A 27,556-nucleotide genomic window follows, 5' to 3' on the forward strand; every position below is an offset into this window, starting at 1 on the left:
AGGTGAAATCCAACACGCAACAGCCCTTGCAAATAAAGAGCAGAGTCCTTTTCTGATTACACTGCAGGGCAATCTGTCCACTTTTCAGATGCCTGGTGTCTGGAATTCGGACTTCTGGTCCAAAGGCCTGCATAACGCATGGCAGACTTCCAACATTATGGAAGTCTTGATTATGAAAAAGATCTGAACACCTGACTTTTATAAAAACTATTATTTTTATTTAGTTATTTTTTAACTGGCTGGGCACACACAGTGTTTGGTAAGTTCTATTGTTTCTACTCAAGGTTGGCTCTGCAGTGACCCACACACCTGGCATGATTAGGTTACATCTAGAGTAAGTGGCAGTCCATGAGCAGCAGTTCTGAAGGCTGATGATGAAGATAAACTACAGAAAGCTTTGCTATCTCTACTTTCTTCAGTAAAGGCAAATCTCTAATGGGATATCCAGTTTCTCCAAGTGTAAGGGAAAAAGCTTTACTTCAAAATGTTCCCCTTTGCGTTTCTTTAATAGGAAAGCTGATTTTAAAATTCAAACAGTATCAGGTGTTCATCAGGAATGCATCAGTATACAAAGACGTACTGGGAAATGTTAGTTATTTAAATTAAAACTGCACAATCCAAGAAATAGACACTTTAATATCAGATATTTTCTCTTAATAAAACACAGCTCCTGCCCAGCACATTCATTTAACTGTGAAGCATTACCTCAGTCTCAAACACTTCAGATCATCTCGTGTAACATAGCAGAGAACATCCATTAACGTATAGTCTTCAGCCAAGAACTACAAAAAGACATTTAAATTAACATTTTGTTAGAAATATAATCTAACTTTCTAAGCTTTATATACCATCTGCCCTTAAAAACAGAGGTTTAGAAGAAACTTAAAATAGCACCAAAATGTGGTAAATGTAACAAATTAATCTACATTGCTTCTAGAAATACAGTGAAACACCTTAGTTTTTATACTGTGTGCTCTACCCTGGCATACCAGGCACATCTTGAAATATGTCAGGGCTTTTACACCTACTCAAAACCTTTGTCAAGTGGCATTTCTATTCTTATCACCGATATCTCGGAGTCAGACTTTGATGAACACAAATTAGAACATAATTCATCCCACATTTCACCCATGAGAAAGTTAAAAACAACAGTTAAGACCTATCTGTTCAAAAGCGGCACCTAAATTTGATGTACTTGAATTTCGAGGAGCCTTTGATCTGATCTGTAGGAGTGATAACTACATGCAGTTTTTCCTAAGTCAGCTGAAATCCTGAGATGCTCAACACCTCTAAAATTACATAATTTGCTGCAGAGCAGACCCAGTTCCTTCAGGAGATTCCACTTCAGCACAGTTAGCTGAGGGTCAACAGGTACCCTGTGTCCAGGGCATCAGCAGCAGGAACTGCAGCAATGTGTAAAGACACTGAAGAACGATGAACCAAAGCAATTCTGTCTGTTTAGCAGGACACTTGATTCCCTTTCTCCTAGTCACATACAGGAGTTATAAACAATACTGTATTTTTATGAAGGCCTTCATATTCATGGCTTTTTCCTATCCTCTGAAGACAAATTCATCTCTCAGAAGGTGCTAAAGTAAGGTTTGGTATCTCCTTGCACCAAGTCACAACACAGTCCTGCAGCTGCATCAGTGAACAGAACCATGCCTACCTTGTTTATGGTGGCCTCATCAGCTCCTTGACCTCTCAGCCAGTTGATGAGATCAGGGTCCTCAGTCCCTCTGCCAGTGGGATGACGATGGAAGGACAACCCAGGAATATCTAGAACAAGCATTTTTGAGAAAAGGTTTTGTGTTGCCAAAGCAATCTCTTGTCATTTTTGACTGCTGAAGCACTTCTTTTCAGCGAGCTTCAAGCTTACAATACCAGTATCCCCCTACAGAAAGATGTCAGCTCCCAAAGCATGCACTTAATTACAGTTGATAGACAATTACAGACTAGTTACTCTCCTTGGTTAGGGGTACAGCTAAAGTAGTGCAAATACTAATGTATCTGATACAGATACATTTTCTGTCCTCTTTGGAAAGGGACTCTGCCAGTACAAGTACATCAATTTCTTTGTAGCTGTGTTTACACTGAGTTTGTCGCAGCAATTTAACTGAGCTGCTCAGTGTAACTCATACAACCGGTGTGTAGGCAATGCCTTGGGCCAAGGAAAAGCAGCACTTCTTTGAAGCACATGACACAGAAACATGAAACTGCATTAACAATTCCAGCTTCTTCAGGGCAGATACACATCAAACTCAACTCCCCTCTGTAAGCCTGAAGTTGTATTTACATCTCACTGATTAGATCCTCCTGAACTTCCATTCTAACAATTGCAACAGTCTCTAATTCAACCAACACATACATAAACATACTAGATTATCCTCTTTAGAAATTATGTATGTTGGGTATAAGCCTTGTACTCTTCCATATAAACACAAAAATATTTAAATTATATCATGGCTTGTACTGTGATTAACATATACAGTAATTTGTTTCCACAATGTACACTCATACTTGAAAGCAAACCCTACCAGAAGCAGATAAAGCAGCTTCACTGCAACTGGCTCAATAAAAAGAACAGAAGTTTATCTGCCACTGTCTTAATCTGTAGCCAGTATGGAACTTCTCCTTGGGAACTCTACTCACCTATTGGCTGTGACCTCAGCTGGAGATTTCTGATCTCTTGATCTTTCTCTTCTATAGCTTGATGTAAGAGGACTTGAAATTCTCTCTCCTTTTGAACCAACTCTTCCAATAACCTGTGAAGTAACAGGAAGGAAGCACACATTTCCTTAGGTAGTTTCAAATGTTCAGGGAAGCAAGGATCTCACTACACTTACACTGGAAACCTTCTTGACAGAAACAAGGACAGGCTTCTTCAACTTTCATAGGAATATCCTCCCCCTACAGATTAATGACCTATATCAAGACATACATTCACTGGTTCCTAAACCTATAGCTCTTTAAAAAAGAAAAGAGCTCCAAAGCCATCAGCCTCCGTGCACACATCCACCCACTGAACAGGTGGCATGGTACAGAATTTCAGCCAGCATTCTGTTTTAAACAAAACCGTGTAACTGAGAACAACAAATGCAAAAGTGTTTCATAAATCAAGGGCTAAACTGTGTGACATAATCCTTTCCAAGGAAAAATGCCAGTCCACTTCACCAGAGGATGGAGCTGTGATGAAACTGTTGTGAAAACTTAGGGTTGTGTTTTTTGTATGGGGAAAACATTTTCTCACCCACACGAGGGCTGTCCCCCCTTCCTCACATGCCAGGCACTTTGTGCCCACCTTCTTGTGCCATATGAAGAATGAGGAAAGAGGAGGCAAAATGTGTTGTGTTCTCTTCTAAGCAATTACTTTTGAGAACATCAAGCAGAAACAAATTGGAACCCATGTCTGACCTCCTTCATAACACAAACCCAGAAAGATTCAGTGGTCAGCACCTTTCAAACTGGTCAAAGGAAAATAATCAGAATACAGAGTAAAATTAGTATGTGAAACTGCTGCAATTTGTTCCTTTACAAAAGCATTTTAGTAACAAGGATTTGTGGACAATACATATTCAGGAACCTGGTCAGAGAAATTGGACATGGAGAACACACTCATAAACCTATCACTGACTTTGGAGCCTTGGGAAGTTCTGCCTCACAAGAACTGTCGCCCCTTCATCCCTTCCTTGAAGTCTCTGTCAGCCTGAGAATCAGGCCATAACTGTTCCATTTTTTTTTATTATTTTGTTTTGGGGTTTGGGTTTTTTTTTTCTTTTTATTTGTTCATACCAGTTGAGCACTGCAACTTTTTTCTGGGACACTGAAAGAGAGGGACATTCTGGAATTCAGCTAGAGAATGGGCCACAAAAGCACCTTACCTGTCTTTGCAGAGAAGTAATCTCATACAATTAATACGAGAAGCATCTCCTATGATTGCTTTGTGAAAACATCAATTCCTGCTGCTAGCTTGCATGCAGGCCTACCAGGAGCACAGCTGCACTGGAGGGTTTCCAAACCTGAGCTCAGCAGCCAACCCTGCAGCAGCAGACCTGCTCTGTGCTACACACACAGCTTGGTTCATCTCCGTGCAGACTGACCTTCTGCCCAGACAGGTGTGCAGTCAGCTTGCAGTCAATTTATTCCTCCTCTACCCATTCTAGTTGAAAAAGGCCTTCAGGGTCAATAAAATAATTAACTATTTTCACTTGATAACAGCTTGCTGTTTATGCCAATGAAGCTTTAATTAAGACTTGAACTGTCCATATTATTTACCTCAACATTTCTGCATGAATGACAGGATGTGATTACTTGGCCAAAGGCTTTGCCTTTGAGCAATTTAGAAAAGCAAAGTGATAGAAAACAGCACCTCTCCAAATGGATCACTTCTGATGCTGCTCCCCATCATAAACTTGGGAAGTGAGCCAATCTAAATGATGTATGTATTTAAGTGTATCAATAAGGCAAACAAAAATCCCAAAAGAACTACTGCTCAGGTGTAAAGTGATACATGTGTATTTCTGACAAAAACCTAGTATCCAAATTTCTGGCTCGTTTCTTCTTTTTTTACACAACAAACCTATTTTCCCCAACTTTCTCTGATTAACAACTTTCATTGAATAAAAAGGTAATGTTTACTGTTAAGCACAGAACCTGCTGCAGTGAATTCTGTGCACAAAACAAGTCTGAAGCAGTTTCCTTGTGGAGTTCCTATGTGGCTGTCAACTAGTTTGAATACACTCCCCAAGAATAACTACAGAAAAGAACAGCAAGTTCTGCCTTAATGGAAACAAAACATCACACCACTCATCAACCACACACAGCATATGAAGGGGAGAAAAAGCAGAACCTTGGCAGCAAGCTCAGTTTTTTCAGACCTTCCTTGAAAGGGCACCTGAAATCCAGGCTGACCTTAACTTGCATCACTAATGTTCTTAAGTGAATAAAACTATTATAAGTGATCAGTCACAGCTAAACAATGATTATCATTTAAATTAAGTTGCTGTCCTATGGAATTTTGATAATGTCACTAGTATTCTAGCACATCTATTTTAAAAGCAAAACAATACATACTGTCACAAGCAGGTTAGTGTCTCCTGACATGCAGACTTACCTGTTTGTCTCTAATTTTAGCCTGCCCAGCTGGACACTCAGTGACCTGTGAGCAGCCTGGGAGTCATGGGACACTGTGGAGCTGAGTGTGCTTACACCTGAGGTAGCTACTGCATCCTCCATGACAATGCAAGGCTGCTGGATGGTCTGGCTCTGAGGCTGCTCATCTTGATCTTCTTCAACTTCTATATCATCTTGATCTGCTGTATCACTTTCAGATGCAAGACTAAAATGTGGCCTCAATTCTGTTCGTAATAATAAAATATAAGCAAAAGAAAAAAACATTAAAGATATTTAGCAGTAAAAAAAAAGCAGACCTAAGTGACTGTTTACAGACCATCCTACAGCTTCAGTTAAATCAGACTTTAAGTTTCTGTAGCCTAGAAAACCAATGGTATTTTCTAGGGGTTTAAGGCCACTCAGACCACAGCAGCATCTTAGTTTATGTTGATTATTATTTAGCCTGTCAAAAGTTCAAAAGCTCTAAACTCCAAAAATCTGGATTAATAGGATTCCAGATTTGGCTGTTGGTCAAATTGTGCTCAAGTACATGCAGCAGAAGTACTTTTGCTGTATTCCGTTCTCAGAGGCTTGCAAATTCTTACGTGTCTGACCTGAAATGTTCTATTAAATAAATAACCAACCATTACTTCTCTCATATCCAGCTATTCTTGTTGTTGCTATTCTGCATAGTTATCATTCTCTCATTATAAGAATACCATGTTTGCAAAAAAATCGTATCCAAAGATACAGAGAGGAAGTAACAAACAGACCCCTTTCCCAGCAGTGGGCAGCAGCACACTTCTTTCTCCTTCCTGGGGAGAACACTGCCTGTTTTGTGACCATGTCCCTCTACAGAAGCCATCTGTGTACTCTTTCTCCTGTCATTCCCTCTTTAAACTGCCTACCAGCTACTGTGCAAGGTATGTACACAAGATCTTTAGATTCCTACAGACCTATTCTTGCAACAACATCCATTGGTTAATTCTAATCATTCAATATAAACCTTCCTTCCTCCCATTGTGGCTTCTTACTGCCGAGCACTCCCTTAAATCTCTTCACCAAAACACACTTTTTTCTGAATCGCATTTGGTTTTTGTCCCTTCTGCTGAAGAACTAACAAGTACATTTCTCTTCTTTATAAAAGGGACATTCCTTGATCCATTTTGTCTCTTCATTTCAATGCTACATATCCTTTCCAAGGCTGGACAGACTACAATCAACAGAGATGTGCTTCCTCCAAATGAAAGAAAGCAGATCATGCTAATAAGAACACAAGTTCATTTTGCCATTGTTCTCCACCAAGCAGGAAAACTATACTACATCTGCTTCATACCATTTCTAAAACATCCCAAAACTTTTGGAAGTGTTAAGGCCAAGAGACAAATTCACAGCATTCATAGGGGAAACACACTAAACGAGTCAGACAAAGGCAAGGGGAAGCAATTAGAAGTGGGTAAGGCAATTAGGGAAGAGGCAGAAGATCAGTGTCTGAAAGCTACTAGGGCACAGAGCCTTTTGCTTAAGCTTGACCATGTACTATTAATGCTGATACTGAACTGTATTGGGAAGAATATTAAGGAGGAATTCTACAGGACTCCCACTATACACAGTAAAGTACATGTCTGTTAAAGGTGTTCAGCATTCTAATCAAAAGACAGGTTTTCCTTAGGACTCAGAAGTAACACAGAAACCCTATTTATGCCTTGCTGGTTGTGCTGGGGATACAGAAAATACCAAGGAGAACAGGAAGAGCTGCAACTTTTATTGGAATTTTCAGATCCCCTTGTTGATAATTTCAGACTTAACCCATGGCAGAAAACAGGTCTGTAAGAATTCTGACTTCAGACTTAAAGCATTAAATAATATATTTCAAAATGGCACCATTATTTCCAGTATTGGGAACGGTGAAATCACAAACTTAGAAGCTAAGAGGCAGCAGAGAAACAAACTCTGGACACAGGTAGAAGAAGATAATGGGCTACAGTTTGTTCTACACAGACACCTTCCCTCAGCTAAGCCATGCCTTCTACTTCCACAACATTCAAAATACAATATTCATCCTGCAAGTACTGCAGAATTTTTTAAGTTAATTTTTTTTTTTTGCTTTAGACAGCTTCTGACCAGGAACCAGAGAGACTTTTGAGTTCTCAAAAAAGCACACTGTTAATCTGTAAAACACCCTCCCAAACTGGCACGTGCTGGCAAGTGGTCTGCCCTTCGGATTTCAAGAGGCAACACTGTGCACCTCAAAGACATGAGGCCCCAGAGCACCTTAGCCTGTCATAGCTCACTGTGTGGCAGAATTGTTCAGATGCTGCATCTCAGAAAGGTGCTTTCCAAAATAACTCGGACAATACCCTGGTTAGTTTTTTAGTTACAAAACAGACAGCAAACAGGAAAAAGGCCACTGCTGCTTTCAAAATCTGAAGTGAAGCATCACAATCACAGCTCTAAAGCTTGTTTAAAGAGATCAGTCAGGCAGTATTTGCTGAGTATTAAGAGCTGACTCACCTGGGACCAGGATAGTGATAGCAGTCTGCACAGCTTTCCTGATGATGCTATCCAGTGCAAACATCCAGTGTGGCTTGATGTTGTGGTTTCGAAGAACTTTATTGACCTGGCAACAGAGAAGTCAGTTCAGATGTTACATCCCCCTGACCTTACCACTACAATATATGCCAGCATTATATAAAGTGTTTGAACTTAAGAGAGGCTGCATCCAAGCAGGTGACTAAAACTATTTCATGTTGTCACTAAATTAACAAAAGAGCAACATTGCCAACCTGCACCAGTTTATTACAAGTCATGCCATATTGTGTGCTTGATAAAAATACTAGTTCCTGTGTGAGGTGATTTTTGATGACCGTGATACCTAAGTTCATTTAACTTTGATGGGTGTGGAGAGAAACTTAAAAAGAATGTGAGTAAGGCAAATACCAAGGGCCATATTATGGACTTGTAACTTCAGCTAATTAATCTTGGGTTTTTTTGCCTAATTTTCACTTGTTCTAAGCAATACTTATCTATTTAGAAGCACAACTGCAGGAAATATCAAAGAACTAATGTATTGCTATTCCTTCTTGATTCAGAAAATAGTTAATTAACATTAGTCAGAGTACTTCATTTGTATGCTGTGCCATTTTATCTTTCCTTCCTTCCACTTTTTACTTTATACAATGAGGTAGTTCTCTACACTGGTTTGCTCCCAGTTCCCTCCACTGCTTTCCAACCACCTCTAGCCATGTTCCCAGATGCCCCTCTGGATGCTCCATAGCTCTTGCAGAAAAGTCTCTACACAGGGAAACTGTTTTCCAACTGCCAGAGAAGCAGGAGGTGCTACAGCAGAACACTTAGCCACAGCAAGCAGCAACGGCACAGACCAGACTCAGGGCTGCTTTCCAGGCATGGAAGCTGTCCAAACTCTGTAGGAGCAGAACTCGATGAGTTGCAGGAAGATACAAAAATAACTGAATTTTGAAAATTATGAAGCTACTCAAAGCCTTATCAAAAAAGTAGCAACTACTGCTTACTAAAAGATGTAGCAAGAAAGTGCTTCACTCCGGCCCTCCTAAAAAAAGGGTTAGCTTAATTCTCTCACATTGTGATAACTTCTGTACAAAAATAACTGAAGTTACACAAATGATGCCTTCAGAAGATATGCAAGAGCCATTAAATGTTATTAATCCCATCATTATCATTGCCCCAAAGCAACAGTATTCAGTAATGCAGTCATTTATGCAGGTACTGGCTTGGCTGGGAGGGAGTTAATTTCCTCGGCAGCAGCCCCCACGGTGCTGTGCTTCAGACTGGTGACTAAAACAGCCTCCATAACACGCCCCCGTTGTAGGTTTTGCCCAGCAGAGCCTGCACAGTGTCAAGGCCTCTCCGTTCCTGCATCACTCGTGGAGTTTGCTTGCTTGGTTTCTTCCACCTTCTCTCTTACCAAACAGTCGTTATCCTGCCCCACACCTCTCCTCACTTTTTGCCCATCCCATGCCCTTCCCCGTGCCGCGGGAGGGACTGAACCAGGCAGCCGAGAGGGGCTCTCCCGACCCTGCCAGCCCACATCTCCCCGTTTCTGTCTGCAGCAGCCACCAGATGGACACCAGGACCCTGTGCCCGGCGCTGGGGACACCGAGCGGGCAAGCCCTCTGCCCACCCCACTGCCCATCCCACCCAGAGAGGCGTGTGCGGCCAGTGCAGCCTCCTCACGGCACTTCGAACGTGAAGCACAACCAGCCCACAGTGATGGGATTTACCTGTTTACATTGCAGCACAAAACTACTTTTTCTTCGTTGCACCAAAGAGGATATTGTGGTTGTTAAACCTTGTCTGAGATGACCTTACTAAGTCCTGAGAACAAGGGAACGACCTGCCCCCACTTCCAGCAATTTCCCAGTCTCTGCAGCACCTGAGCTCCTGATACTGAGCGGGATTTCAGTGCTCTACAGTAGAAATCTAATATGCCCAAAAGAACGAAAACTGGGCACACATAAAGCAAAGTTTTCTTTGAACTTACTGCAGGTTACTTAGTTAAATAATAGAGATAGTAATGAAAGAGACATTTATCAATTAAACACAGCAATTTATAAGTTAATAGAAGTCAAACTGTAGTTAAAAGAAGAGGGTAAAGTTTTTATTGAAAGAGAACGTGATTCAAGCAATTACCACCAAACAACTGATGTCCAGCAACATCTCCATGCAGACAACCATACTTTCACCCCCACATTTTGTTCTTCACCTTGTACATTTGGTTCTTTTCCTCCAAGTGTCAAATCAGTACTAGTATGAGGCTAAGTGGAATGGAGAGCTGAAGTGAACTCCAAATGAAGATTCAGAGAGAAGACTCAAAGAGAAAACCTTCATTTGTGGAAACCTCTCTGCCACCAATTTGTTTCACAAATTAGTTCTTTTGGGTTTTTTTGCAAATAGCATCTAATTCTTTGCAGTGTACTCTATGCAACAAACAGTTTACATGCTATGCAGTCCTTCCTGATAGCTCATTTACTTGTCAGAGAGCCCCAGGTTTAGATACTCATATGCTTACTTGGACTGTAATTTCATTTTTACTACATGACTTCTATCTGGTCCAGTGATGCCCAGCACAGCTGCATCCTTCCATGTTAGTTATTCACCTTAATCACTAAACCTAATTGCTTGTCAACTAACATTTAAATACATAGCTTAAGAAGAAAAAAACATTTGCTTTTGGTAAACTAGCTATTTAAAAGATATCCACGTGTGTGCTTGGTTGCTCTCTAGGAAATAATATTTTGCATTAAATATTGACAGAAAACTAACATGTTTTTCTTCCTTCTTATCCTGACTATAAATTTAAATGAAAATGTCTTGTTTGGCAGAAATTGGCTACTCATCAAAACAGCTAGAATAAGAACTCAATGCAACATTATAAGGTAGACAGACTACTACTGGGGGCATAGAGGGGTTTAATATATTCTTTTATAAGAAAAGTCAAGTTCAAGAGATCTGCATTTATGTAGGATGTGACATTCAGTGTTGATCTTTATACCATAAAACCCTCCAAAATAACAAGGCTTTCCTGCTTTAGCATTATGACATAGTGTTCACACAACTATGCTGTACCTGCTAGGTCTTTAATCACTAAATCTCACCAGTTGTGTGCAGGGTCTGAGTCCTGCCAAAGGATCACACCACAACCCAACCAAGGCATGTCTGTGGGCTGCGTGTTTGTTATTATGGGTTTGAAGCCCTCAAATATTATTCTTTCAGTAACCTGGATAGAAGTTAATGAAGTTCTGTTTGCATCTAGCTTCTAGTGTTTTTTGTTGTGGTTGTCAGTTTTGGTGCACAAAGTTGTTAGTAAAAATGACAACTTACAGCATCTTGGAACCCAAACAGCACGAGCTGCACTTGGCTGATCCCATGGCTGTCAAAGTCTAACTCCAGTTTCAGCTTTGAGAGAGTGGTTGCAATGATTTTACGATCAGTGGAGCGCACAAACTCTCTGAGGCTGGACACCAGCGTTGTGATATGTTCCCATTTCAGCTTGGGCTCTTCAGCTCCCTGCTAGAAAAGAGAAGAAATAGTTTTGATAGCCATCTTTTGACGTGTACACCCAGAGGGACCTCAGCCAAGAAAGTCAGTTGGCAACATGGATTTTCTGAAGCTCTGCTGCTAGGTGTAAGGGCAGATGCGGCTGCAGGTCAGGCAAAGGCAGCAGCCCAACTACAGCAGCACAGAGCTCTGCCACGGGGCTCCCTGCTAGGGCAGATTACCTGATGAGCAAGAAGCAGACTGGCACCAGGTGCTGAGCAGACATGCACACTGCAGGTCTGCGTGTCTCACTGCACAGGAGCGAAAAGATAGGAATAAATGTACTGTGCACAGAATACTACCCACTCTTACTTGCAAACACACACACTTCGCAGTGCCTCTAGTTTCAGAGTGCCTCTGAGAAACAACATGCAAACTCCCTCAGCAGCACTTCAGAGAAGGGATTAGTCAAAGTTATGTAGAAGGCTCAGAAAGTGACTTTTCTGACATAACTTCTCTAGACATGGAACTTTTGCCTGTTCTTAGAGCAGATCTGCCCATCTGTCACCTTCCTCATATTCACATTCATATGCCTATTTTTTAAAGGTTTTGTGTTTTTGCATGACCTACCAATGTAGTGAAAAGCTCAAACACATTGATCAGAATAACCAGTATAACTAAACGGGAAGCAGAACATTGTATTTACCCTCAAAACTAGTGTTATGTCAACTCAATACAAATTTCAATTTGAAGTCTTAAAATTAAGCCAGAGATAGAAAACCCTACTAGTTGTCCAACACAAAGTATTAGATGCTCATTCTGAAGGAAGTTAACTATTTATATAAAGAACTCTAACGTTGTTTTCTGTAACAGAAGGACATAAGATGTTTGGTTCTGTTGTATTTGCCATGAATGTTGCAGCTGGCCAGACATCAGGAACCCTGCTTGCCAACAACACTGAGGTTTTAACTACAAGTAATTAATTCTGATTAGGAGAAACAAAGATAACCTCATTATCTGTGAGAAAGAAACTACAAAAATAAAAAAGAACAAGTTCTAGAGCAGTCAAGCATTCATTCTCATGACTGAAGCACCCATCTCTGAGATAAAAGATCTTAGCCCCTGATCCTGGTCCTCTTCCATTTGGAAAACTCACCCCATGAGCTGCTATACTCAAGTGGGTCCCTCACACTGTCCTGCAGTGGCTGATCTCCTTTCTGTGTAAACAATTCAGAATCTATTAGGGCAGACAGGTGGACACACAACACACTGTAGCCCTGGGCTGGAAATTTATCAAGGCATGCTTGGGACAGGGCAACCAGCATAGCTCGCCAGTATGGAACAGTGACATGTTTTGGGACAGTCATTCTCCTCCCCCAGACCCCACACCCAATTACTTGGTTGAAATTGTCCTTATGAAATGTTTTTGTGAAGGAAAAGCACTATCAAAGCCTAAATCCCGATGAGGCCTAACATGCAACTCAGGGTTCCCTCTGTTGACAACATGCATTTAAGCAGGGCATAACAAGAAGCCAACCCCTTGACCTTTCTGGTGGTTTGACTCAGTTTCCTCCTCCTTGACCTGGGTCACTCTCCCAAAGGAGGAGACCGTGGGAGTCATAATTCTGCCTCCTCTTGAAGGACAGACAGTCCTGTGCACCCGTGCTCTACAACTCCGTGTCTCTGCTCCTACCTTGGGCTGCTCCAGCCCAGCTGAGCAAGGCATGAAAGACCCAGCACCCTCTCCGGATCTTGGGTTCCAGTCTCTCACAACCATGATGATTCTTTCATACCCGTGCTGACAACTGTGTTACAGCAACATCTAGCAAAGCACGGGCCACAGGCATCTCTCTTACTGCCTTCTATTTTAACAACTTCCTATGGTTACCAGGACAACTTTGGGTTATACACTCTCCCCATCAAGAGCTGGAAGCTCTTTTTATTGGTATGGAAGCAAATTCCAATTACATCAACTGTGGTACAGGCACAAGAATCAGATTGGCTTGCATCAGTTTCTAAACAGTACTATCTTTAGAGGATGAGTTGTCACATTTTATAAAAATGTTTTAGACCAGCAACATTAACCTTGAGAACAAAGTGAGTCAATTAAGTACTAACACACACATTACAAACATGAATAAAAAATCATGTCATCCAGTTATGGTGTTGCAACATTTAGTAGCATGGTCATGAGGTAATTTATTCAGTGTCACCCTGAACTGACACAACATCACTGAATCATCCCCACAAAGGAGTGCCAAAAGGTCACTCTGCAATGACTGTGTTATTTGCTGCAGCTCCCACTGTTACTCCATCTTCCCTCCCCTCCATATGTGCTCCCAGCTGCTCTGAGGAATAGCTGCAATTTATCTTCTCCCCACCCCTCTTTTCCCCCTTTTCCGGCTCTTCACTGGAGGGCATCGCTGGACCAGGCAGTCCCGTTTTTTCTACCATAACCTGACATCAGGCCAGAGCAGGACAGAAGACCTGAACCTCCCTTCATCCAACAGTCAGCCAGAAGACAGAATTCTGGAAAGGCAGCCAAGTAACCACCTCCTGGGTATGCTCTATGTCACACGAGTTGACCTGACAGCCTCAGTTAGTCCCATTTGAAAAAAAAAACCTGACAAAACATATTATCATGAAAATATGTTTTTCTTGTCTGGCCAGCACTAATACCCAGGTATACATATAGCATTGACAAATAACCAAAAGGCATATTTAATGCAGCATAAACAATTTTAAAGACTATTTTTAATAGCCCAAATAAAACTATAAACCATGAAAGCTTACATGGTCTATGCTTTCTAATGTAATCAAGCTTTATTTTTAATTGCTTTACTATGTGTAATTTCAAAAGTTCCAGGTAATTGCAGATAAGCCTTCAAGTTGCACAGAATTTTTGCTGCCTTACCTGAGCCAATGCTTCCATCAAGTTCCTCACCACCTTCTCTTGGTCCTCAGTTAATATCCTGTGAAGAGTGGCTCTCCTTTCACTGTCCTTCTTCAACATGAAAAACCCAGAATCTTTCTCTTCAGGCGAGGGAGGTGCACTGTGATCCTCAAAATTTTCATCCGGGATGCTGAATGAAAAACACTCAGTGAAAAGAAACTTTACAAAAAACAGCCCAATGTGCACATTCCTAACCAACTGTGTGACATAAATGCCAGAGAGCTCTTTACCTCAGAAAAAGGGACCGGATTCCCTTCCCATCTTTGTCTCCATAGGATTTGGCTCTTGTTTTGAAAGAGAATGGATCAATTTTTAATTCTGTATCAGGTGAGACAGAACCATATTCACTGCTGCTACTTGTATCTTCCACCAGAACAGGGACAGGTAAGGAAATACTCCGAAGATACTCTATTTGTATAAGGATATTAAAAAATTAGAATTTAATAGTGCCATCACAGCTCTGAAGTGAAAAGTTTATTCTCTAAGAGGAAACAAAGACTCAGTCTTCCTCTACGCCAATACAAAATACTAAAACAAAACTGACAAGAAACTCCTAAAGTTTATCCTCCTGGAATAGAGTTATCTTTGAGTTTTGTTTTTATTCAAAAGCTTACTGAGACTTGGAAAAGCTGGGCTGTTTGCAAGTTCCCTCATGTCACCACTGGAGCAAATGGGCATCTCACACCAGCAGGACACGCTCTCAGCACTAGCACAATGCTCCTACAGGGCCAGTCAAGCACCTTCCAAGAGCTTCATTTTACGTGTGTACATAAATATATATCTTTATATATACAATACATATAGGTACATATACTATAACACATAAGATACATTTCTTTATCAGATTGTTTTGTACAAGTTCAATTAGTTCATAGTCTTTGATTAATAATAAACGTGCATGTTAAGTCGTAACTTCCATTTTTAAATCCACAGCACACATTACTGCTGCAAGGAACTATTCACACGTATCTCAGGTGTGCACATTTCAAACTGCCCTTTGATAGCAACTCAGCAGGAATGTAACCATGCGTTTGTTTGGTTCATGCCCCCCTTGCTCTCCCCAGTTCATCTCCTCAGAGATGACTACCCTGTACCCAGGCCTGACAGAGTGTCTCAAATACATTTCACTTTTTTCAATGACAGAATTTAGCCTAATAAAAATCGGTTCTCTTTCTCCACAAACCTTGGCCCTATCGCTGCCATAAAAGAGGGATATGGTTTCCTGTTCAGATTTCCACTAAATGACCCTAAACCAACAATGCAGCTCTACAAGCCTGTATGACCCACTTGCCTAGACAATTAAGTCATAGTCAGGTAGGATTACAAATAGTAGTTGAAATTTGCACAATGAATTAGAGGTTCCTAACAGAGAAAGGTCACATTTTCATAATGGTGTCCGCTTCTCTTTGCAGCATTTTAGTGTGACAAATTACACCAGAGTGAGTGATAACCAGTTTCTGCACAGTCATGTTTTGATAGAGAAGTTATGTTGAAACTCACCGTTTGTGTTAGCTGAAAGGACTGTGGGAGACAAGCAAAGAAAAAACAAAGTGAAATGTGCTGAAATTAACTGACAAAACAAGCACAGTCTGAAGGATAACTCTCTTCCTATTTGTATGGACTATTTGTACTCTCCTGCAGTCTCTAAAAGTGATTTCAAGTTAATTTTAGCCAGGGGGGGTGGTGGTGCATGTGTGTGTGGGGTGGAAGGTATGCTCAAAGTGCTCATCCAATGTCACCCATCCCCTTTTATCTGGTATTTTTATTTTTATTTCTTGTAGGTATCATGCTAAAAGACATTTTCAAATGTCTATATATATACACATAGAATATGTCGTTTGTACTCTCACAACTCCTCAGTTACTTTCCATAACTTAGAACACCACAGAAAATGAATACATGAAACAAAAATAATGCAGCTTATTCACATTTGCTATGGGACAAAGATCCTTTGCTCACGTACAGAACTTCCCTGAGGCTCAACAGCATGTTCTAACTTGACACAAAATGCACTTCATGCAAACGTTTTTAGAATGAAAACATTTGCACATTTAAAAAAACGCAATATCCACAAACGCAAAAGCTGCACAAAACCATAAACAGACTTTCAGAAATCTTATCAGAAATATTTTCTGTAAATCACCCCTGTGACAACATGGCAACAGAATCCTGCCACAGCAGTGTTTCTGCAGAGGGTCACAACTGACTGTTCGCCTGGGATGGAGATCTGCCGTGCTCACCTTAAAGACTAAACCAGCAGTTTCAGGCAACACTAACATCAACAGGGAAAAGTTGGAGACTGAGTTAGCAGTGCTCACCTGAGAGCTTTGATGGTGACTTTCTCTTTTTGCTCGAGACCTTCAAGAACTCATCCACAAGCAGCTCAGGGGCACAGGCTCGTTTATCGGGATCCGGCTCAAAGCAGCGCAGGATGAACACCTTCGCCTCTGCAGACATGGAGTCAGGGATCTCTGGGTGTATTTTAAACATCCCCACCTGAGACAAACAGAAGGGAGAAACAATGGCCTACACGCTCTTTTCCCAAACTCTGAACAGCATCCCAAACGTGCTAGGATATCCTAAGTGGCACGTTGTTGGCTAGTTTTGATGTTATCTTTCTGTAACTAGTTTATTCATTCTGTGAAAAAAAACATGATAAATTGCAGAAACAATTATATAAACACCCCACAACTGTAAGTAGAGGCTCTCACAAAGCAGAAAACTGCTTCATTGTTTGTTTTTTTAAACATCCAGGCTGCTGAGTATCTGCTATTGCTCCACTACTCTGAAAATGACACAGCACTCCCACTCAGGTGAATCAGCTCATGCTTCTCAACACCCTCACCAACCAAGTATTTCCTTTATCTCCTTTTCCTGCAGGCTCCAATCCTAGCTCCTCCAAAACAGCCGTAAGATTTCCTGTTTACAAATAATGGTCTGAGTTGTACAAAGAAGATATCTGACCTTAAACATAGCTGCTTGTGGTTCTCCCAGCTCATAAAAAGGGGGCTTCCCTGTTGCCATCTCAATGATTGTGCATCCCAAAGACCAGATGTCTGCAGCCTTCCCATAGCCACGTGGCCCTTTGTCTATGATTTCTGGTGCCATGTACTGAAGGGTACCTGGTTTAAAACATACTCATTTTTTTTACTTAGGTGCACTAATTATGCAAATAGATAGTTAAAGGACAAGAGGAACAAAATCACCGAAGAATGAACAATATTGGGAGAGTTAAAAAATACTCTTTATTATTTAAAATTCAAAAAATTTCCATAGCCAGTCTATATGAAACTCAGAATATTATTCAAAATTTTACTTGTGCTAAAAGCATCTGGTATCATCTACTGATCTGATTATATCATTTTTCAAAGTCAATGTCATTAAAAAGTTTCAATGAGCTTTGGATCAGACAGTTTTTATTCACTGAATTATAGATTAAGATTAAAATAAGGCAGATCACTGAATTGCATCCAAAGAGGAAAAGGAAGTCAAAATCTGAACCTAAACCAGCAGGTGATATGAACACTTCTTCTGAAGTAAGGGAATCAACCTCACACATCATTCTGCATTCTGTTCCATTTAGAGCAGAAATAGAAAATCATAGGATGGAATTAAAATAACAGTCACTTCTCGTTTTGCCTAATTATTTCATGCAGTGCCACTACATGACTTAACATACAAATCAAATTATTAAGCAGAATGAAGACAAGTTAATTACAGGCTCTGTAGAAAAAAGCAACTCTGGAGATGAAGCCAGGACATCCAAGCCAGTCATGAACAAATGACAAAAGTGAGCCTCTGCTCAGCAAGATGAAAAAGCCACGTGCACAGAAGGGACAGGCGCAGGTGCAAGGTAGGGAAGACACAGCTTTTCTGTTGTAGAGGACTTCACATCTGAAGTGGAACGTCCAAAACAGCATTCTCTCTAAGCAGTGCATGCAAGCACAGTATGTATCTTAAGATTTAAGTATTCAAAAAGTTATTCTTGCAGCAACCATTTATATTGAAGTCAATGAAAGTTCAGCAGCTGTGGATTCTGACCCTACAGGCACAGTTCAAGTGAGGAAAGAGTCTCCTATGGCAACATACCAGTGAAAGTTTCAGTACAGGGGTTGATTCCTGCAAGTCTCTTGGAAGTTCCAAAATCTGAAATCTTCAACACTCCACTGTATGTGTTGATAAGCACGTTATCACCCTGAGGAACAGAACATTCAGAGCAGTTATTTTTCTCCGCTGACTCTTCATCTAAGACTTCTTGCACAGCCTGTTTCTACAATGCACTCCTTAGTAACAAGTACCTCTCCTAAGGCTCTTAAGAGGTCAAGTGAGAGACGAATCAATAGCCTTCCTTCCTTATGTAACCCTATCATCAGAAACCTCACCTCAAAGTGAACCTCCCTCCCTACAGGAATTAACTTAAAGAACACTAAGAGAATGAAAAAGGCTTTTTTGTTTTGTTGGGTTTTGGGGTTTTTTTGAAAGGCAGCTTCTTCACTTGCAATCTCCTTGGAAAAGGACCTGAAAATATACCATCCACAATCTTCTTAACTTCTAATAAGCTTTTATGAATGTTTGATCATCAAAAATATAAATTAAAAATACCTACTTTATCTCATCTTAAGTTGCTAAATGTCAGTTCTTCTAAAACAAAAACAATACTCCACACATTTTGCTGGTGCAGATTCAAATCAAGAATGGTTCACTTACCTAACTCACAGTTAGAACAGCAGAGAAGGTATGTGACAGTGAAGAACTTTCAGAAAATATTTTTTTTAATGAGAAGACAAATAAATGGTTGTGCAGCTACACAACACTACCAAGTAAATTCCCCGCAAATTCTTACCTTTATATCTCGATGCACTATTTGATTATCATGGAGGTATTTTAATCCTTCAAGAATCTGCTTGGTGTAAAAGCCAATGGTCTGCTCATTATTTTTTAATGGTCCCCATTTTGATCGTAGAAGAGCAGAAAGGCTGCCTGTAATTTTGGAGAGCAAACAAGTGAGAGTAAAAATCAAATTAAATTCTGCCTTCTTCTCTGAAGGAAAAAACCCACAACACAAACAACAAAAAAACCACAAACCAACACTAAACATTAACCCTATACCAAGTGTAGCCACCTATTCTATAACCACAGGCCTCTCCAGGTTACTTGCATCATCAACAGCCTGAGTTAACTCAGAAGAGAGTCTCAGTATCTCCAGTGGCCTCAGCTGCAGCACAAAAGCATAAGCTTCCTCAGGCAGGCAGATCAGAACCCACTTGGCCAACCTGCTCAGCTTTCTACTATTCCTGGAAAGAAGTTTCCCCAGAGTAACGTTGTAAAAGAGTGAAAAAGGAAAGATGTGCATCTGCATCTCTTTGTACATGCACCAATTCCACCCCTGCTTGAAAAGCTAAGCTCCAGTAATGGGACTTTTGTTGCATCTGGCTGCAGTAACCATCACCAACTGCCTCTCTCTTGTGCTGGGCACCTGAGGAGGGCTCAGCCACCTGAGACCAGCTACAGCCTCTCTAGCAGGATGGCCCCAGATCATCTCTGACCTGTAGGTACGAGGAGCTCGCCTGCCATAGCTCCGAGCTGGGCTGTACCTGGAGCACATCCTGGCTAAATACTGAATGAGAGGACTCAAGCACTTGGAAGACACTGCTTTCCACATTAGTTTAGGGGAGAGACGTTAAAGAATATTACATTTGCATGAAAGATACCTTGCTGCAGTACTGTTGGTTTTTCTGCGTTTAGAATGTTTAAAAAACAAACCCACCAACTGCCAAACCAGTCTCCCCCACAACTTACCCCCTGGCACTTGTTCCATGAATATCTTAATGAAGCCATTCTCACTCAGAGAACCTAAATACTGGACGATGTTCTTATGTTTGAGATGCTTATGCAAAGCTATTTCTTCATGCAGGGGCTGGGAGTACCTGGAAAGAAAAAAAGCAGTTTATTCAATATTGACCTTTGGGAAGAAAGTCTTCTGTTTGCTGTGGCCACAGCAGAGGGGTTAGAACTAGATAACCTTTAGTGTCCCTTCCAACCCAAAGCAGTCTGCGAGACTATACTTATGCAAAATAAATATCAAATATATGTAATACTGTGTATACACACACAGAGCTTTATACATGTACATTGACAGACTGACCAAAACAAAGTTTGTGGAAAACAAACTCTCCAACCTAACTCAAAGCAACTGAACAGCTGGGAAAGGGGTTTGATTCAGCCTAATGCCAAAGTGAACTAGTAAATAATAAAGTTAGTGTACCATTAAAACCACCTCAATAATGAAAACAAACCACCATTTAAATTTTTTAAATTAAAGTAGGAGTTTTAGCTGAAAGCAAGAGTGGCAGCTACCAGAGTAGGAAAAGAAGGAATCATTTCATGGGAAGATGTTCAGGAGAAATGACAAAAACAATTCCATCAAATGTAATCCTGTCCATGGTAAAATATTTTCCAGAGAATTAAGCTTTTTAGCAGTCTTTTTGTCGAGGTTTCTGGAGTCCAGATCCTGCTCCAGAGTGGAACACAACCAGCCTCCAGCAGCTGATGTGCTCCCTGGGCCAGCCCTAAGGCTTTTCTTCCAGCCATGGGAGAGTTGGAAGCAGGTCAGCTGCCAGATTCCAGATGCTGTCTGGCAAAAGGTGGACAATGTGCTGGGAGTCTGGTGGCTGTTTTCACTGAAGCACTACCATCTGCAGCCCAGACTTACAGGGTAGCTGAGAGAGATGAAGGATACAGACCTCGATCTGGCAGAACAGACATGAGACAAAGCTGCAGAGTCCTAAGCAAGTGGAAGACGTGCAGATGTTTACACTGAGGGAGGGCTAAATACAACTCAAATCCAACAGTGCAGCTGCTTGTCACCAGAGGAGCAGTTTCACTGCCACCTCCACCTTCAGTAGGTTGCTATCAGCACAGACTTCACACTAATACTGGTGCATTCTCATCCACTAATGAACTGGCAGAAAAATTGTAATTAATGTATTTCTTTGGGGTGAGGGGAAGGAAGGGTAGCTTCCTACTGCCTCCAGTCCAGCCGTTGCCTCTCCCTGGACCCAGCCAGTGCCAGGAAGGCAATCACAGCACAAATGCCACTGAAGTTGCTAGGGGAAAAGTGCATGTGAGCTCCATGGCCTTTGGGGGCAGGTAGTTATCAGCTCACCCAAACAGAATCAAGCAACAAGTGGAGGCTGAACTCTTAAAGAAGTGGAGGGGGGAAAAAGAAAAAAAAAAAGTGGGGATCTGAAAATCCCTCTGGAAAACAACTGCTGCAGAAAACAAGGCAAGTATTTGGTTAATGAGAAGTGTGATTATGCAACTCCAAGTCTGTTCACTAAAAAACAGTTTGAATTTTGGCTTGCCTCTCCCTCACAGGCCTACAGAGATTCTGTCTACACTGTTAATCATTTGGAAATGCAAAAATCAGAGATTATATTCCTGAGATCTATTAACATTCAGAGCAGCAACTGCAAGACCATTATAATTCTTTCCCATGCAGTTTTAAACTGCACAGTTAATTGAGTCTCAAGCAACTAAAATAATTTAGCAAACAAAATAAAGCCATAACATTTTTTTCCAGTGGGATGAAGCAATTATTATTTTAGAATTTAATTAGGAGACTTTAAACGGTAGAAAGCAAGCAAAATTCTAAATCTTAGAAAGCTAGATCTCATCTACCGAGCATGATTTTACTGTAACTTGTGAAGTGGATATGGCCACTGGTACTCTGCTGTAGTCCTGCAAATGCATTTAAGGGCAACATCACTGCAGGAATTATTCCTTTTCCTTCAGAATGTGTCTCCATAGGCTAATGCTCCCTGACAACTAAGTAGACTATTCAGCAGCTTATATTTAACATCTAGCAGTATTGAAGACTCACTGCTTTTTGCACAGAAACTACTGTATTTCTGGCCGTGCACTCACTATCAAGTTTATTTGTTACAAATCCAAAAGATGGTCATTTTTTCTTTGAAATGTTAACAATGAACTTCAGAGATTACTCCTTTTCTTTCTACAGATTTCTTTCCAAGTGCTAAAAGATCAGATTATACTTGATCAGAAATTATATGCTTTTTTTAGTTTGCTACTAAAAGAATAATAGTTGAAATTTGTCCTGGAAGCCTGTAAGTATTTTTGAAAGTCTAGATGAAAGACTAACAGCTTCCTAATAACCTCTTTTCCAGTATGCTTTGCACATTGAACCTGAAACTTTTTACATCGACAATTCTTATAAAATGTGTATAGGAGAAGAAAGATAGTCCTTCAGCAGGTTTTCCCATATTTTAGTTCACTGCATTTCCTCTGCAGGAGGAAATAACTACGTCCTTGTTTGTGCAGTGCTCAATCTACAAAGCAATAATCAGGAAGGAAGTTGGTTTTACTCATCCTCCATAGCAGTCATCTTAAAGAGGGTGCTAGTATTCAAAACAGTTAATTCCAGAAGCTATTCTACCCCACCAGAGTGGCTGCTATTCTCACTTCCATCTACAATCCATGTCCCAGAGGGTAAAACCACCACTTGTGGAAAAGGAGCATTAAAAAATCATGGACAAAAATATCAGTCTACATGACTTATTCTAACGTTAAGGGACTTCACAATAAATGACACATAAACAGGAAAAGAAAATGTCTTTATCAGCAATTCAGGCCCAGAATTTTAAAGGACTCCACAAATAATGAGTTTCAATGGTTCTTTTCTGAGGACATGCCTGAGCATGTCTAGGTAGACAGGGCTTATCATTAGGTGTTCTGCAGTTCAACAACATTTCTGTTGGAAAGAGAAAGTACTATGAACTACTAATACCAAAACCAGCAAACATCTAAATTCTCAGCTGTGACCAACATCTATCCTGCAGCTAGTCACAGAGAGGAAACACCTTTACATACCACAGAGAGGTAAGCTCTTGGCAGCTTTGCAGAAGAGGTACCCCCTGATCAGCAGGCTGGCTGACCACGTTAGAGATGAAGTTACAGAAGGCACAAGATTTGGAATCAACCCCAGGTACTATACCTGCTGTCTCTCTCGGGGATTTCTTTGATAGCAATCCTGACTTGGTTGCTCAGATCTCGCCCTGCATACACAATGCCATAGGTGCCTTTCCCCAGCACGACTCGCTCGCCATTCTCATCATATTCATAATCATACTGCAAAGCAAAGGAGGTGACATTAAACAGTGGGATATGGGGATTTATTCCATCTGATGCCCTCCTCATAACTAAGGCATCTAGGATGTGAGTTGCCTTCTGCAGGCTATGGGGAAGGAAAGAAAAGCCCTTCAAGAGGACAACCAGGACACCGTGCAGACATGCCTGCATTTCTCCCCTGACTGAACAGGAAGCACTGGCTCCTAGGGCAAGGGGTGAAAAGCACAGGGAGCTTTTATCCGTTCCATACAAGTGACAATTGTGTCTTATTCAACAGCACCTGCAACACTGCTGGCAGGCGCTGTGATAACGAGAAGACGACAGAGGGCCCTCTGCACCAGCCGCAGACATCAGAGCAAGGCGGGATATGCTTCCTGGCCACAGATGCTCTCCTGACCTGACCACACCTTCCAAAAACAGCACCGCCTCAACTTTGCCCGTGCGAGGTCAGCCAGCAGAGTTTGCCGCTGGAGGTGAGTCAGGACTGGTTTCGGCTGAATTTGAATTTCAAGAGTTTAAAAGGCCAGTCAAGAAACAGTCACCAGGCAGATTATCTGACCTGGCCTCTTGTGTAACACAGACATGTAATTTCACACCCTCACTCCCATGGTAAGCCCAGCTCATGCCTAGGTAAGGTATTTCTTCTTTTCTTCTAAATAAAGACTGTTCTTTGAATAAAGAGAGAATCCACTATTTAATTTACTACTTTGTTTCAACAATTAATTACTTTCATGGTGAATTCATGTCTCTTAATTCAAAATTATTTGGTGTCCTTGTATTTAATTTTGTTTTTCTTCAATAGATTAAAAGAGACCATTAGCACAGTCATTTTCCCTGTAAAAATACTTACCCACTGTAATCAACTCAACCACTGCTTTTCTTTTGCTGAAATAAACAAATTAGGCACCCTAAGGTTCTCATTATAGGGCACTATAAGGAAACCACAAGTTGCTCGACTGGTTTATTTGCCCCATCTCCTATTTCAGATGTACTGCAGAATGCCAACATCAGAACTGGGACAAAGGGCTGTACTCATTACCTAGCACTGACTCCCTCGGTTCTGGATGTCACTAGAGCTTCAGGACACAAGGTTTTCATGTGATAGGACACGGCCTTAGGTATCATATCCTGTTCCCGTGAGCCAGCAATGTGCCCTCACAGCCAAGAGGCCAGTGCCATCCTGGGGGGCATCAAGAAGAGAGTGTCCAGCAGGTCAGGGAGGTTCTCCCCTGGTGAGGCCTCCCCTGGAGCCCTGTGTGCAGGTCTGGGCTCCCCCATTCAAGAAGGACAAGGAGCTGCTGGAGAGAGCCCAGCACAGGGCACTGAGATGCTGAAGGGACTGGAGCATCTGCCTGTGAGGAAAGGCTGGGAGAGCTGGGGCTGCTCAGCTGAGAGACAAGGAGGCTGAGGGGGGATCTGATCAGTGCTGGTCAATATCTACAGGGGTGTCAGGAGGATGGGGCCAGACTCTGCTCAGGGGTGTCCAGGGACAGGACAAGGGGCAATGGGCACAAACTGGAGCACAGGAGGTTGAACCCAAACACAAGAAACTCCTCCTTTACTCTGAGGGTGACAGAGCCCTGGGACAGGCTGCCCAGGGAGGCTGTGGAGTCTCCATCCCTGGAGACATTCCAAACCCGCCTGGATATGTCTGTGTAAACGTCTCTAGCAAGGGGGTTGGATTAGATTATCTTCTCCAGGTCCCTTCCAACCCCCACCATTCTGTGATCTCCAGAGGTCCCTTCCAACCCCTACCGCTCTGTGATTCTGTGTTCCCTGCCACCTAAAAGAAAGCCTAAACGCCCCAAGTATTGCATTGTACCCGCTGGCTCTGCACTCCCTTTTCAGCTTTGTGTATGTGCAGAAGCCAAGGTGAGAATGCCGGGTGCAGTGGCACACCCAGGCATGCTGCACCTCAGGTACCTCAGCTAGGGGATGGCAGCAGCAACAGGGCACCCCAAGCTCCAGGGGGAGCAAGGGGTATAGACAGACTCTCAGCAGCAGCAGCATCTGGTTGCAGTTTGCTGTCCGTGGCTGTGCTCACCTACAGACAGGACCTGGCAAGGACAAACTCTCCCCTGCCACAGTTATAGCCTTTATTTGTTGTGCAGATGACTGACAATCATGTCAGTGTACATTATTCCAGTGGTGCACAGATCAGACAACAAACAGTCTTTAAAATTTAGTCTTTAAAACAGATGCTGATGCTGCCTGGCTATGCTTATGCTCTGAAGTAGCTGTTACAAGAGTCACTCTGTAATAAGCACAGCTGGAGGATTTCCAAGTTGAGTACCCTTTTAAGCAAGTTTACTGAGAGATTTAGCTATGCTGGCTATTAAAACTACATGAGGACCATTTAAAAGAATCCTTAATTTATAAACAGTAGAAGAGAAAATTTTGCGAACAATAACTTGCTGAACTTCTTCCAGAGAGAAAACTGGTACCTTACTTCCTTCTGTGAAATGCTGCATGAGAACCCCAAAACCCTTTGTATGTTGAGTGAGGAAGTAAAAATACCTCTAGAGAATCTCCATCACATTCCCCTTCCTCTGTCGTCTTCCCTATTTCTTCAGTGATACTGTTGACCATGTCAAAAAACCTGTTAAAAGGGAGATGAAAAGAAAAGCAAATACAGGTGAGACAGTATGGGGACAAAGAGAACAACTCCCTCTGAGATAATGAATGAACCAAAGTAGGGCTTAAATACAGTACGTACAAACTCAGTGTAAAAGTTTATTTGTTGGCAAAAAGAAAAAAAAGTCTGCATTGAGAACTAACAGTCAGAGTCTGTATTTTCCCTACTTTTTACATACTCCTATTACACATGCAAGACATCTGTCATGTCTGAAAGTGTTAACAGAACTCATATTTCAAAATCCATGTATCAGGTGAAACTCTCATCCTAAACCACCATTTCTTTATGTCCAATGAAAGCAATGAAGCCTTGTGAGAATTGCCTAGAAGTCTTGGCCAGACTTGAAGGAGCTTTTGCAGTGCAGGAAATTTAGCTTCAAGTTTTTGCTGAATAAAAAAGGGGTCTGTTTTACAACTTGCCATTTAAAAAATATACTATGACATAGTGGTCTTGATGATCAGGTAGTGAGGTGGACTGTGAACTGGCTGAAAGGAAGAAGTCAGAGTTGTGGTCAATGGGACAGAATCTAGTTGGAGGCCTGTATCCAATGGAGTCCCTCAGGGGTGGGTACTGGGACCGGTATTGTTCAATATTTTCATCAGTGGCCTGGATGAGGGAACAGAGTGTGCCCTCAGCAAGTTTGCTGATGACACTAAACTGGGAGGAGTGGCTGACACACCAGAAGGCTGTGCTGCCATTCAGGGAGACCTGGACAGGCTGGAGAGTTGGGCGGGGAGAAACTTGATGAAATTCAACAAGGGCAAGTGCAGAGTCTTGCAGCTGGGGAAGAACAACCTCATGGACCAGTACAGGCTGGGGGCTGACCTGCTGGAGAGCAGGGTAGGGTAAAGGGACCTGGGGGTCCTGGTAGACAGGAGGATGACCATGAGCCAGCAATGTGCCCTTGTGGCCAAGAAGGCCAATAGCATCCTGGGGTGCATTAGAAATGGGTGGTTAGTAGGTCAAGGGAGGTTCTCCTCCCCCTCTATTCTCCCTTGGTGAGGCCACATCTGGAATATTGTGTCCAGTCCTGGGCCCCTCAGTTCAAGGAGGACAGGGAACTGCTTGAAAGAGCCCAGCGCAGAGACACAGAGATGATGAAGGGAGTGGAACATCTCCCTGATGAGGAAAGGCTGAGGGAGCTGGGTCTCTTGAGCTTGGAGGAGACTAAGGGGTGACCTCATCAGTGTTTACAAATACATTAAGGGCAGTGTTAGGACAGAGCCAGGCTTTGTTCAGTGATGTCCAGTGACAGGACAAGGGGCAGTGGGTGCAAACTGGAACACAGGAGGTTCCACATAAACATCAGAAAAAACTTCTTTCCTGTGAGAGTGACAGAGCCCTGGGACAGGCTGCCCAGAGAGGTTGTGGAGTCTCCTTGGCTGGAGACATTCCAGCCCGCCTGGACACGTTCCTGTGTGATGTGCTCTGGGTGATCCTGCTCTGGCAGGGGGGTCGGACTGGATGGTCTTTCCACGTCCCTTCCAACCCCTAAGATTCTGTTATATGACTTCTTCCTCTGAAAGAATACAAATGCAAAGACCTTGTCATGGTAAGGCATTGCTTGCTCATCTACAAAGTGCTCAGATATGAAGGGGACTGAGCATGGTAAAAGAACATTCTAAAGCTGAATAGACGAGCAGACAAGCTAGGGATTAGGTCAGGATGTGGCCACAGTCAATAACACAGAA

The 27,556-nt window shown here is 42.0% G+C and overlaps 1 protein-coding gene and 1 long non-coding RNA gene across 3 annotated transcripts in view; one reads left to right on the plus strand and one right to left on the minus strand.

Annotated features, from left to right (window-relative positions):
* The window catches only part of MAP3K5 (mitogen-activated protein kinase kinase kinase 5), a 94,710-nt gene that overhangs the window by 855 nt on the left and 66,299 nt on the right, over window positions 1-27,556 (minus strand). The window contains exons 14-29 of one of the 2 annotated variants that reach the window (XM_051614349.1): window positions 25,748-25,829; window positions 23,097-23,230; window positions 19,883-20,010; window positions 18,927-19,063; window positions 18,173-18,278; window positions 17,048-17,205; window positions 16,402-16,579; window positions 15,584-15,604; window positions 14,314-14,491; window positions 14,045-14,213; window positions 10,975-11,160; window positions 7,627-7,732; window positions 5,114-5,357; window positions 2,653-2,765; window positions 1,670-1,779; window positions 706-782 (exon numbers count right to left, since the gene is read on the minus strand). In XM_051614349.1, the coding sequence (XP_051470309.1) occupies window positions 706-782; window positions 1,670-1,779; window positions 2,653-2,765; window positions 5,114-5,357; window positions 7,627-7,732; window positions 10,975-11,160; window positions 14,045-14,213; window positions 14,314-14,491; window positions 15,584-15,604; window positions 16,402-16,579; window positions 17,048-17,205; window positions 18,173-18,278; window positions 18,927-19,063; window positions 19,883-20,010; window positions 23,097-23,230; window positions 25,748-25,829 (2,127 nt within the window). Of the gene's footprint in view, window positions 1-705; window positions 783-1,669; window positions 1,780-2,652; window positions 2,766-5,113; window positions 5,358-7,626; window positions 7,733-10,974; window positions 11,164-14,044; window positions 14,214-14,313; window positions 14,492-15,583; window positions 15,605-16,401; window positions 16,580-17,047; window positions 17,206-18,172; window positions 18,279-18,926; window positions 19,064-19,882; window positions 20,011-23,096; window positions 23,231-25,747; window positions 25,830-27,556 lie in introns of both variants that reach the window. The other variant, XM_051614348.1, reaches the window with a different exon arrangement.
* The window catches only part of LOC127382568 (uncharacterized), a 175,770-nt gene continuing 172,912 nt past the window's right edge, over window positions 24,699-27,556 (plus strand). Inside the window, exon 1 of the long non-coding RNA XR_007888989.1 lies at window positions 24,699-24,759. This is a non-coding gene — a long non-coding RNA (uncharacterized LOC127382568). The remainder of the gene's footprint in view (window positions 24,760-27,556) is intronic.

This window comes from Apus apus, chromosome 3 (assembly GCF_020740795.1).
Source record: "Apus apus isolate bApuApu2 chromosome 3, bApuApu2.pri.cur, whole genome shotgun sequence".
NCBI lineage: Eukaryota > Metazoa > Chordata > Aves > Apodiformes > Apodidae > Apus > Apus apus.